Below are 13,563 nucleotides of genomic sequence, written 5' to 3'. Positions count from 1 at the left end.
TCTCTCCTACCCTTCTCCAACCTCTGACCCGCCCCTTCCGTTCCCAATTGGCGCCTGCGCAGACGGCCGAGAAAAATGACTTTTGACTCAGCTTAGTATCCGTAGTCGGCTGAGAGCCGGCGGGGTGGATTGTGGGAGAAGATGGCGGCGGCCGTTCACCCCCGGGTTGTCCGGGCCGTGCCAATGTCACGTAAGTGTCACAGGGAACAGCGGCCCGCATAGGCATTCCGAGGGGCAGATCTAAAGTTTTAGGAGCGGCGCCTTGCTGCAGCGGTCGCGCTGACTCTCTGGGCACCCTGGCTTTTCTAGATCCGGAGCTACCTCTGTCCAGTTTCTCCTTTCCTCTCCTCTCTCCCTGGTTCACATATTAAATTGTGCCCTTGGGAAGGCTCTTCGCTGAGAGAACGTGAAGAACGCGAAAGGAAGGAGAACAAGTGGGGGTCTTGTGTAAAAGATCGAGAGACTCAGATTTTTGATAGGGTTGTAAGGGCTTGGGGCAATAAGTATTGGGGGCGCGGGGAAGGAACCTGAAAAGGACGGGAAAAGGGATAGTGGAGAAAAGGTTCTTCATGGATTGACTTTATGATCTTGTGCAATCCCCTCTTTGGTCTCAACTTCAGATTCTGCGTATCACCCTAAAGATGATAACACCATAAAGTCGGGGATTTCTGAGGAGATTCAATGAAGTAGTATTTATAAAAGCACTTTTCTAATTCAAAAGCATCTCTACAGATGTACAGAGTGCTTTGTGGAGGCGTTGGGGCCTGGGGGTGTAAGAGATGCACGGAAAGAGAAAAACCAGGAGATTGGTGGGAAAGAAACAGAAAAAGAATATAAAGGAATATTTTAGGATTTGTCTAAGTGTAGTTTATTTTTCCTAATATTCTGATTTAATCTGCTATGGTTCTCAAATTGAAAACAGTTAATCCTTACATTCTTTAAGAGAGGCTATAAAAAGTAGTTCCCCTTGTGGCTAAACTTAGGGAACTCGACTAGTATCCATGAGGAAGTGGGTTCGATCCCTGTCCCTGATCAGTGGGTTATGAGTTAAGGATCCAACACTGCTGTGAGCTGTGGTGTAGGTTGCAGACTTGGTTTGGATCCCGCAGTTGCTGTGGCGGTGGTATAGGCTGGCAGCTGCAGCTAGCCAGGAAATGTCCATATGCTGTGAAATTTCCATATGCTACAGTTGTGGCCCTAAAAAGGAGGAAAAGAGAGAGAGAGGCTATAAACGCAAAGAAATTGGAAATGCAGTTAGACTTCATCATCCTTCTTTCACCCTCCTTCACAAACATGCCCCCCCACCTCCAAAAATTGCATTTTTCTGTGGTGTATTTTATTTATTATAGAGTATCATTTGCTTTCAAAATCAGGTGCATGTCAGAATCATTCTCAAAGCTTTGTAACAAATATAAATGGGGGCTCATTGAGGAGCTATAGAATCAGAATTTTTGAGGCTGACTTCCTGCACCTTAAATTTTAAAAAGCTCCACAGGTAGTTCTAATGTTCAGGCTGAGGTGAAAGGGATATCTGGAGAATTCTGTGCTGTTTTCCATCTTGGGCAGAGCTCCTCTGTGCACCTGGGAAGGTGATTGGTGCACATCCTTTATAAGGGACGGTTTTGTAGTCCTGACTTCTTTGCAAAGACATTTGCTGGTTCTTGTTAAACTCTTGCATTGACATCACATAATGTAGGTTGTGAATGGTGCTAACTGCTATTTATCGAAGACCTACATCTGCTAATCACAGTTCTAGATGTTTTCATAAGTTTTTTTTTTTTTTTTTTTTTTTTAATGGATACTGTAGCTTGTGCTCTTTACTCCTCTGCTTTATTGTCTCTGGTAAAGTAAACTTTGGAGTAAACTCTGAAGAGGCAAGTCTTGTGTGTAACATAATCAGAACACTACAGAACAGAACTGTGTGAAACATATGTAGTGAAATGTGGAGAGACTATCAATTACCATAGGAAATCGGAAAAGGGAAAGTTAGATCCTTTCAAGTACAGAGGGACAATCAGAAGACCTGTGGAGAATTGCAGCAGTTCCACTGATTTTTTTTAGCGTTGCTATCTTCTGGAAAGTCCTAGAGGCTGAACGTTTTCCTGGCACTTGGGGATGAGAATGGAGGCAGGAAGTACGTAGGAGGCAGCGATATGGCTGCCTAAAGGTCTGGAATAGTAGGAAAGGAGGTTGAATATGTTAAATGAGATCAAATAATGGAGGCGTTTGAAAACCACTCAGAGTTTAGACCAGTGGTCTTCCAAGTGGGATTTGCAAGAGGAACTGACCGTATATAAAAATACAATAAATATCAGGAGTTCCCATCGTGGCTCAGTGGTTAACGAATCTGACTAGGAATCATGAGGTTTGGGATTTGATCCCTGGCCTTGTCCAGTGGGTTAAGGATCCAACGTTGCCGTGAGCTGTGGTATAGGTTGCAGACGAGGCTCGCATCCCGCATTGCTCTGGCATAGGCCGGCAGCTACAGCTCTGATTAGATCCCTAGCCTGGGAACCTCCATATGCCGAGCTTGTGGCCCTAGAGAAAGGCAAAAAGACCAAAAAAAAAAAAAAAAAAAAAAAAAAAAAAAAAAATGCAATACCAGAACTTAAAGAGGGGAAAAAAAAGAGTTTTCTTTAACGGTAATAGTAGCTAACACATCATTCAAACTATATACCAAACACTGTTCTAAGTGCTTTAATGTGTGTTGCATAATGTGTATAACGTATTGGTACTACATACAACATGTGTGATATACACATAAATACTTTATTTTTTATTATTATTATTTTTTTATGGCCGCTCTTGGGACATGTGGAGGTTTCCAGGCTAGGGGTTGAGTCAGAGCTACAGCTGCCAGCCTACGCCAGAGCCACAGCAACGCCAGATCCAAGCCACATCTGTGAGCTACACCACAGCTCACGGCCATGCCAGATCCTTAACCCACTGAGCAAGGCCAGGGATCAAACCTGCATCTTCATCAATGCTAGTCAGGTTTGTTTCCACTGAGCCTCAACAGGAACTCCACATAAATACTTAAAAGCAGTGTGCAAGCAAATATATTTGGAGACTACTGGTTTAGATATTATAGTAGGAAACCAAAGTAGGTTTTTGAGCAGAGAAATAAAATGAATAAAGAATATTTCTAATGGTGTTCATAATAAAGGGAAGAAAATGGAGAGGCTGGAGCCAAAGAAGGTAGTTAACATATTTATTGAGGACCTACAATGTGCAGGGCACCATGACATACTTACCCCTTTATTATTATTATTATTGTTATTGTTATTATTTGCTTTTTAGGGCTGCATCTGTGGCATATGGAAGTTCCCAGGCTAGGGATCGAATCAGAGCTACAGCTGCTGGCCTGTGCCAGAGCCACAGCAATGCAGGATCTGAGCCACATCTGCAGCCTACACCACAGCTCATGGCAAGGCCAGGGATTAAACCCACATCCTCATGGATACTAGTCGAATTCATTTCCACTGAGCCACAACGGGAACTTCCCCATTTATCATTAATTTTCATATCAGCCCCTAAAATGTAAGCTCCATGAGGCCAGGGACTCTGTCTTTTGTACTGTGCCAGTCACAATTTCTAGAATAGTGATTGAAAAAAACAAATAACCACATGAGATTAGTGTGCCATTACCTACCTTCTGAGGAATTTCAGGTTATAACAAATGAAAGCAGCTGTTACTCACAGAGTGCTAAATGCATACGGGGTGACATGCTAAATGCTTCCCACACATTTCCTCTAACCCTGGTATTAGTCCTTAAAGGTGTTCTTACTTTGACTCCAGTAATTCTCATTTTATTTGCTTTGTCCTTTATCCTATGCCCTGACTTCCTTACTCATCTTTCTCATCTTTCCCTTTCATACATTCTCAACTCCCCAGCCCTTATCCCTTTGTCATAAGAAAAAAATCAATGCTGAATAAACCAAGCTTTGCACATATTTCCTGCCTGCCCCTGCACAGTGGAGAGCCAAACTGAGGAATTCTCCACACCAACTGACTGTCCTTATTTTAAATTCATGAATACAAGTCTCAAGCAGATTTTCAGCACATTTTTCTAGGAAATCTGCTTTCTCTTTCTCTGATTATTCAGCATTACCAGTCTCCTAAAACGTCTAACATGTGCTTCTGTCTCATTCTTACCTTGAACTCAAAGGAATCAGATGGGAACAGTCTTTTTCCCACAGTAAAAATCTAATAGCTGAGCTGGGATAATTCTCTGCTTTCTTTCCTTTTACAGTGGCTGAGCTTCTGGTCTGACCTAAGGCCAGTTCCCTCACTTGGTCCTTGATGCCATCCTCCCTAACCACTTCCTTCCCTTTCCTGAGTCAGTAACATTTCTCTCTACTGGGTTGTTTCCATCAGCATATCATATGATATAGCATCATGTATATGTATATGTGTGTGTGTGTGTGTGTGTGTGTGTGTGTAAATAAAGCCCTTTCTTGTGTTCCTGTTCCTCTAGGTCCTTTTTTCTTTGTCCTTTTACATCATATCCCCTGAGAATTTTCGATACTCCCCGTAGGACCTCCCTGCCTCACTCCAGTAAAATTGCTCTTGTTCAGGCCATTTACAGCCAGCATCTTCTAAATCCTGGGGTCCTCTGTCCTCCACTTCCCTTTTCAGCAGCATTTGATGGAGTTCACTATTTTCTCCATCTGTCACTTTCTTCATTTGGCTCCAGTTTTTGTCCCTTCATTTGTTTTTTTCTCTCACTTCACTGGGTCACGTTTCAGTCACCTTTACTGGCTCTTGGGGTTAGTCACATAACCTCTCTAAGCCTTGGTTTCCTCATCTGTAAAGTGGCAATAAAGGTAGCATTACAGAAAATAATACCTACCAGGCACAAAGAATGATGCCAGGTGCCTTTGTAAGTTTAGATGTTTATTTATACAGTATTCTTGTTATTATGTGTCTGGTCTCTGATGTTTGTTTTTAATCTCTGTGGCTTTAGTAACTATTGGGTAAGCTAGGCTTTTTCTCCAATTCCATACTTTTGGATAGAGAAAATCAGTAGTTTCTAGGCAGACTGCCACTGTAAAATCTTCCTTAGAAGACAGACACAGATTTACTTTCTTAGTTACTTACTTATCTACTTACCTACTTTTGATGATTTTCAGTAGTTTTGTATTATGTCTCAAATGCACTCTTTAAAAAAAAAATTTCTTACCTTTGCCTCCAACCCATCAACTCTCTTTTTCATTCATCATCAGTTTCAGAGTCTGTTCCATGTAAGTCTTTTGCTGTTCCCTGCACTGGTCTTATTTATTCCCACCCCTGCATTTTTTGGTGTATTGCATGTTTCATGTGGAAATCAATCTTTTCTGCTATATTTCAAACCTTTCTCAAGCACTTTATTTAAGGATCCTTCCCTGGAGTTTTCTTGTGGCATGGGTTAAAGATCCAGTATTGTCACTGTGGCAGCTTGGGCCCTGGCCTGGAAATTTCCATGTGCCAGTGGCACAGCCAAAAAAAAAAAAGAAGAATCCTTCCTCAGAATTCTTCTTTGTGCTCCTTTACTTTGCATTCTCTCTGTTCCTTTCATATAGAGGTTTATACTCTTGTAATTTGCAACTGTTGATTATTTTTCTTAACCATGATTTATCTTTCTGGGTAAATTATATTCTATAGGGAGAGGAGTTTACTTTCTAATTTTTATACATTTCTTTATGTCCAATGGATTCTTTTTGTAGTAATTGGCATTTATTATTGCTTTTGGCACTAAAAGTATAACTTTTTCTTTTTTTGCTTTTTTTCGGGCCCCACCTTTGGCACATGGAAGTTCCCAGGCTAGGGGTCTAATCGAAGCTACAGCTGCCAGCCTACGCCACAGCCATGTGGGATCTGAGCCACCTCTGTGACCCACACCACAGCTCACGGCAATGCCAGATCCCCAACCCACTAAGCGTGGTCAGGGATTGAACCTACATCCTCATGAACCCTAGTAGGGTTCACTAACCCTAAGCCTTGAAGGGAGCTCCCATTAAAGTATAACTTTTAATCTAAACTGTAACCTCAGTAAATGAAAATATGGATGGCAGAATAAATACTGGCATTTCTAGGAGAAGAAGCTATTTGTATTCCTGGTCCTTTTATGTATGTGGGGCTGTCTTTCAGGTTCTTGTCTTGCTGCAGTAGCCACATCAGTGTCTTATGGCCCTCCCCAGCGCCAGCTTCATCACGCGCTCATCCCTCATGGGAAAGGTGGGCGTTCCTCAGTCAGTGGGATTGTGGCCACTGTGTTTGGAGCAACAGGATTCCTGGGCCGCTATGTTGTCAACCACCTTGGTAAGTAAAGTTCCTTGAGTTCAACATATTCCAGCAGAAGCCGTGAGCTCAGTGCTTTTCAATGTAATAGTGTTGCGAATTACTTCTGTCTTGGATTTATGTAATTTTAGTCTTCCCTACATTATGAGAATGCCCATGCTTCCTATATAGGATATTAATACAGGAATAGGGGACTCTGAAAATCCATGACATCTCTGGCATGGCAAAATATGTTTTTTTTGACCATAGTATTGATTCAAATATCATACTAAATTAGGTATTTACAGAATCACTGTTGTATAACATAACCTTGTTATGTCAGCGTTTGATCCGTTCTTTTTTTAGGTCGCATGGGGTCACAGGTGATCGTACCCTACCGGTGTGAGCCATATGATACCATGCATCTCCGGCCCATGGGTGACCTGGGCCAGATTATCTTTATGGTAAGAGCCTCTGATGCTTGGAGTTGACAAGTGTAAGTTACTAAGATCATTTTTAGGAGAGAGAGGCGGTATGAAAAAGCAGCAGTTTCATTCCAGAGTGGACCAAGGACATCCTGCATTCATAGGCTGCTCTAATAAACTCTAGTCCAACAAACCGTTTCTGTAAAAGGCCTGATAGGAAATATTTTAGGGGGATGTAAGGATCCAGCATTATTACTGCAGCAGCTCAAGTCACTGCTGTGGTGCAGGTTTGATGCCTGGCCCAGGAACTTCCATATGCCACAGGTACAGCCAAAAAAAAAAAGAATGGAACGATTTTAGGCTTTGCAGATCATAGGCTCTTTGTCGTGATTACACAGCTGTGCCCTTAGAGCCTGAAAGCAGCCTTGGATAATATATAAACAAGTGAGAGTGGCTGTGTTCCAATAAAACTTTATTTGCAAAGTTAGACTGCAGGCTGAATGTAGACTATGGCTCATAGTTTACCAATCCTTGCTCTAAATCTTGTGGCTCTTGAGCACTTGAAAGGTGGCTGGTCTGTTTGAGGTGTGCTATAAGTGTGAAATATATACCAGATTTCAAAGACTCAGTTCAAAGAAGATAATCTTTAATATATTGTTAATAATTTTTAACGTTTTTGACATGTTGAAATAGTGTTTTGGAAACATTGCGCTAAATACAGTGCATTATTAAAATGAATTTCACCTGTTTCTTTTATTCTTTTAAATGTGGCTAAGAGAACATTCAAAATTGCCTGTGTGCCTCATGTTGTATTTCTCTTGGACATTGCTGCTGTAGACAGAGACCGTCACAAATAGGACAGCTTATAACTTGGTTGGCTTGGCATAGACCCGACTTAGAATCGTTCTTCCTGAGCATTCAGTGTTGTTACTTCATCTGCAGGTTCTTCCTTTAGGCCAGTGGTTGTCAGTGGGGTGAGGCGGAGGGGGTGGCGGGGAGAGCCTCCAAGGGAGTGGTAAAAAATGTGTGGGCCCTTTTGGTTGTCATGGGGACCGGAGTCCATACTAGTTTATTAGGTAGGAGTCAGGGATGCTAAGAGTTCTACAGTGTTGGGGACGGTCCTTTTCCACAAAGAACTGTGCTGCCCCATTGCCTGCAGTTTCCTACAGAAAAACACTTGGGCCAGCTCTTCTTGTAGCTAACTTTTCTTACTTTCATCATCCTGCATGGGCCTGACCTCTTCCATGGACACACTTTCTTTTTTCAAAAAATGTTTGTGGGAGTTCCCATCGTGGCGCAGCAGAAATGAATCCGACTAGGAACCATGAGGCTGTGGGTTTGATCCCTGGCCTCACTCAGTGGGTTAACAATTTGGCATTGCCATGAGCTGTGGTATGGGCCTCAGACACAGCTAGGATCTGGAGTTGCTATGGCTGTGGCGTAGGCTATCAGCTATAGCTCTGATCGACCCCTAGCCTGGGAACTTCCATATGCCACGGGTATGGCCCTAAAAAAAAAAAAAAAGTTTATGAAACATCCTTAGTATCTCTGTTATATTCACATGGGTTATTTGTGATCTCTTTACATTTTGACTTATTTTTAAATGGCGTTTTCATTTTCTTCTTTACTAAAATTTCACAAGCTAAGTATAATATTTATATTGGAAATTTCTTGTTTTTAAAAGTGATTAAAATAAATTTTCCTGAATTTATTCTCAAATAATTGGCTTGGTATTACAGTTAGAGGACCTTAACTTTTTCCTAGTTGTTTGTGACTGAAGGTTATCAGTCACCTTATCAGTCCTTGAAATTCAAGTATTTCTCAAGTGATGGGTGAAAACTTCTACGACTTGCAAATGTGGAGTCACTGGAATTAAGCCCTATGATGTGCATTTCCTGCTTCTGCAGGTGTTTACTGAGTGTCTGCTATGTGCCTGGCATCGAGCTAAGTTCTGAGCATGTCTTGAGGAACAAGACCACAGGGAGCTCACAGTTTTAATAGGGCCTTCAGACACTCAATGCATAACTTTGAAAATGGTCATGCTTCTGAAAAGGGGAAGCACAGAGAAGGTCTAATGGGGGAGGGCTGGCCTCACTATATTATTGCTGTTTATTTTTGAGAAGGATGGGCCACACTGGATTAGGAGCTGATTTCCCCACTTTAGTCTCTGTTTGGAACTGCTGTCTGGCTGCTTAGTTTACCAGCCTGCTTGTGCCCCTGGGTCCTATTCCTGGGAATTTGGTTTCCTCCTCTCCAGGCATCACTTTTTTTTCTTTCTTCTTTTTAGGGTCACCCTGTGGCACATGGATGTTCCCAGGCTAGGTGCCAAATTGGAGCTGCAGCTGCAGCTGCCAGCCTATACCATAGCCACAGCAACGCCAGATCCAGACCACATCTGTGACCTGTGCTGCAGCTTGCGGCAACACTGGATACTTAACCCACTGAGCAAGGCCAGGGATCAAACCCGCATATTCATGGATACTAGTCAGGTTCTTAACCCACTGAGCAAGGCCAGGGATCAAACCCGCATATTCATGGATACTAGTCAGGTTCTTAACCCACTGAACCACAATGAGAACTCCCTCTGAAAAAGCCTTTGTAAGCTTTTTATATGTAGAGCTGTTGTAGATTTTCACCCAGTGCTCACAGCAACCCCTTGGGGTAGGTTGTATTCTCAGGTTTTACCTGGAGCTTGGAGGGAGTGTCTGTACACAGTCAGTCAGTGGCAAAGTGGAGGCTGCCTTCCTGTCTGACTCCACAGCTACGATTCTCTCCTGCCTCTCGTACTGTGCTCCGTGCCATCATTCATAACCAGTTCTGCCTGTCCAGGGTTTCCTCTTTTTTGGTTCTTGAATCTGATTCCCACAGTCTTTCCTTTTTTCAATTGCTCGGGTTTTTGTCTTGTTTTGTTTTGTTTGCTTTTTAGGGCCACACCCATGGTATATGGAGCTTCTCAGGCTAGGGGTCGAATTGGAACTATAGCTGCCGGCCTATACCACAGCCACAGCAACTGGGGGATCCAAGCCACATCTGCGACCTACACCTCAACTCACGGCAATGGCAGATCCTTAACCCACTGAGTGAGGCCAGGGATCGAACTCACAACCTCACGGTTACTAGTCAGATTCATTAACCACTGAGCCACGATGGGAACTCCTGCTCTGGTATTTTGATGTGCATGTGTGCTCCCTCCCTCCCTCTCTCTCTCTTCCCCCACTTCTTTCTCCTTTCCCTTCTCCCCTCCTTTCTCGCGCTCCCTCCCACCCCACTCACTTCTGTCCAGCTCACTTGCAGATGCACACTAAGAAATTCATACTATTTATTATCTTCCTTTGAAATTCATTAAACATTCATTTTCATTTTAACACAGAAAATGCTCTACCTTTGGGCCTGGGGTTTTTGGCCCTGGTCGCTATTTTGGAAAAGAATCTGACCAAAGTCCTAAATGACAGCTCAGAAGTGTAGTTCTCCACTGAAACACTGGCTTACTCTGAACCTGCAGGTCACTTCTCCTTGAGTGTTGTTTTCATATCTTTAAGGTAGAAGTTACTAGATCTGGGATCATAAAGAGTAAAGAGTTAAAAAGAAAAAGGAAAATGATTGTAAATGTTTCCAGTTTAATATTAGCCCTTAAGAGACACTCCTCCTTATCTTTAGTTTAACTGGTTGCTGCTAAAAAGGGAACATCAGAAGTTTCCTGGTGGCTTAGCGGGCATCATCACTGCTGTGGCTTGGGTCTCTGCTGTGGCACAAGTTTCAATCCATGGGTGCGGCCAAAAAAAAGAAAGAAAAGGAATGTCAGTTCACCTCCTGAATGATCCTTGGTTCTTTAGCTGTATTTCATTCAGGAAGGGAGACTTGATCATTAGATTTCTTTTCTTTTTTCTTTCTTTCTTTCTTTCTTTCTTTCTTTCTTTCTTTCTTTCTTTCTTTCTTTCCTTCCTTCCTTCCTTCCTTCCTTCCTTCCTTCCTTCCTTCTTTCCTTCCTTCCTTCCTTCCTTCCTTCCTTCTTTCTTTCCTTTCTCTCCTTTTTTTTAGGGCCACACTTGGTGGCATATGGAGCTTCCCAGGCTAGGGGTCCATTGGCCTACGCCACACCACAGCAATGCCAGATCTGAGCTGAGTCTGCAACCAATACCACAGCTTATGGCAACACCGGATCCTTAACCCACTGAGCAAGGCTAGGGATCGAACCACGTCCTCATGGATACTAGTCAGATTCGTTTCTGATGAGCCACAGTGGGAACTCTGATTATCAGATTTCTTTATAAACTTGTGGGGACACTTGAGAGGACAAAAATTGCTAAAATTTATAGTGTCTTTTCTAGTTCTGTCATCTGATAACCTGAATGAAACATGCTTTGGCCTCTTCTGCTACCTTCAGAAGATCCAGAGACTCGGCAGGGAGGTTGAGACCCCAGAATCATTTCTGTTGTGGTCCCTGGAGTTGGTATAAAATGGCACCATCTTGTGCCGACAGCAGATGGCCCGTTTCAAATCTGGTCAGTGGGGGGCAGTAGAAGTATCTCGTGCCAGGGTGTCTTCCTGACGTTTTCACGTGACCAGCTACTGCTGTTATAGGAATGGAACGGGAAAGACAAGGACTCTATCCGGAAGGTGGTGGAACACAGCAATGTGGTCATCAACCTTGTTGGGCGAGAATGGGAGACCAAGTAAGTCTTTGGCCCTCGTTTCTTCTTTGCAGAGCTATCTTAGAGGTCAGTGGATGTTTATTGGGCACCTGATATGCCAGGGATTGTGACTGTGTCATTTTCAATTGGCCCATCAATGAGTGTTGATTGAATAACAGTTTTCACACCCAGTGACCATCCTCCCCACTCCTCTCCCCATTAGCCAACCCCTCCCCGCCCCACCATCCCAGCCAGGGATTTAGTGGGTGGTAAGTCTAATAGGAGCAGGCAGTGTGATGTGCTGTCCATCGAAGCCAGTATGGATCATGCCAGTGTGGTGGGTGTCATCACCCTGACGAGATTGCCATTGTGGGTGCTGCGCTTGGATCTGTCCAGCTTGGATGGGGTTAGATGGGGTGGGGTTTGCCTGTTCCACTGACCAACTAAGCTGAGCGTTGGTTTTTCTCACCTGGACAGGGTTCTAGATCTTTTCTCTACATTGTTAATCAAAGAGGCCGTGTGTTCTGGTTTGAATAGCTCTTTTCAGCCCTGATGTGGGTTATTTAATCAACAAGTAATGTTTTAATCCTGTGGTCCCACAGCACTGTGTTCACATCTCTTAGCATTTAGGAAAGTTTGACTTCGAGTTACTGAGATGTTTCTGCCTCATCGCATATTTTTGTTTTTATTTTTTATTTTTATTATTTTGCTTTTTAGGGGCTACACCTCTGGCATGTGGAAGTTCCCAGGCAAGGGAAGAATCGGAGCTGCAGCTGCTGGCCTACAACGAAGCTATAACAACGCCAGCTCTGAGTCATGTCTGTGACCTACGCCACAGCTCACGGCAATGCTGGATCCTAACCCACTGAGTGAGGCGAGGGATTGAACCCGAGTCCTCATGAATGGTAGTTGGGTTCATAACCACTGAGCCGCAAAGGGAACTCCTATCACATATTTTTAAGTTCTTTGATGACCTGGAGGGTCGTATTCAACTTTATGTCCTCGTGATGATTAACTCAGTGCTTTGTACAGAGCAAGCATTTAGTTCATGTTTTTGGATTAAATGGGCGACTGATGTATTTTGTAGTCTTCTTTTTTTTCCTCTGAAGGAAACAAAGGGCCAGGGGTAGGGAGTGACTCCCCTTCCAGCGCCTAGCACCTCCCCTTCTCCCCACCCACCCAACCAGTGCAGCCAGATGTTTTTAAAGAGCCTTAACTTTGGGATTCCTTGGGGGCAGAGAACAGTATGCATGCCGATTTATGACTTACAGTAAGCCTTAAATTATATACAGTGATGACAGGAAGCAAGCCTGTAACATTTTTATAAAATAATCATTTTGGGAGTTCCCATTGGTGCAGCAGAAACGAATCTGCCTAGTATCCATGAGGATGTGGGTTCGATCCCTGGCCTCGCTTAATGGGTTGGGAGTCCAGTGTTGCCTTGAGCTGTGGTGTAGGTTGCAGACACGGCTCGGATCCCGTGCTGCTGTGGCTGCGATGTAGGCCAGCAGCTGCAGCTCCGATTTGATCCTTTAGCCTGGGAACCTCCATATGCCGTGGTGCATAGTATGAAAACCAGCTTATCACAGAAAGCTTTGAAATCCCCAGTCAGGTGTTCTTCACTGGTCCCTATATTTTTCTTTCAGAAATTTTGATTTTGAGGATGTTTTCGTAAAGATTCCCCACGCAATTGCTCAAGTGTCCAAGGAAGCCGGAGTTGAAAAACTTATTCACATTTCTCACCTGAATGCTGATATTAAAAGCCCCTCTAGGTATCTGAGAAGTAAGGTGAGTAACAAGCTGACCTGGGAAGTGGTTCACGGAGCTAGTTTCTTGGCCCCTTGGAAACATGAGCGAAGTGAGAAAGGCTTCTCATTGACGTACCCAGAATTCCCGGTGACGGCCGACTCTCCATTTCCGGAGTGTAATTGGTGTGTGTTGTGTTCTGACATTGTGGTCGAGTGCCTTCTGCCCACAGGAACTATGCAAAAGGGCCTCCAGGATGGAAGGGCCATATTATTACCTGCCCTCAAGTGCATAACGTTTCTTGGCACGAAATAGAATTACAACGCTAAAGGGCCATCTCTCTGTCTAACCCCTTCGTCGTCATGGTCTTAGGCCACTTTTGGAGGGTGATTAAAGGCTGGGGGGTGACAAGGTAAGTATTTGCGGGGAAAAATGGCCACTCACATTGTGTCTAGGCTTCTGGTGCTCCCAGAAACCCCACTGTGGTCCAGATTGTGCCTCG

General features: G+C 43.7%; 1 protein-coding gene across 9 annotated transcripts in view; it reads left to right on the top strand.

Moving 5' to 3' along the window:
• Nucleotides 1-123: 123 nt before the first annotated feature.
• The window catches only part of NDUFA9 (NADH:ubiquinone oxidoreductase subunit A9), a 28,393-nt gene continuing 14,953 nt past the window's right edge, over nucleotides 124-13,563 (top strand). For all 9 annotated transcript variants that reach the window (XR_014803937.1, XR_014803934.1, XR_014803935.1 and 6 more), the window contains exons 1-5: nucleotides 124-190; nucleotides 6,131-6,301; nucleotides 6,626-6,723; nucleotides 11,266-11,357; nucleotides 12,962-13,103. Coding sequence is in view for 1 of the 9 variants with exons in the window: in XM_003126560.6 (XP_003126608.2) it covers nucleotides 142-190; nucleotides 6,131-6,301; nucleotides 6,626-6,723; nucleotides 11,266-11,357; nucleotides 12,962-13,103 (552 nt within the window). In the remaining 8 variants the exon portion in view is untranslated. The remainder of the gene's footprint in view (nucleotides 191-6,130; nucleotides 6,302-6,625; nucleotides 6,724-11,265; nucleotides 11,358-12,961; nucleotides 13,104-13,563) is intronic.

The sequence above is a fragment of the Sus scrofa genome, chromosome 5 (genome assembly GCF_054392235.1).
Source record: "Sus scrofa isolate SSC_HxYL_T2T_F1_AM1 chromosome 5, Sscrofa_HxYL_maternal_Yorkshire_Landrace_v2.0, whole genome shotgun sequence".
In the NCBI taxonomy this organism is placed as follows: domain Eukaryota; kingdom Metazoa; phylum Chordata; class Mammalia; order Artiodactyla; family Suidae; genus Sus; species Sus scrofa.
This window is presented reverse-complemented; position numbering and strand designations above follow the sequence as displayed.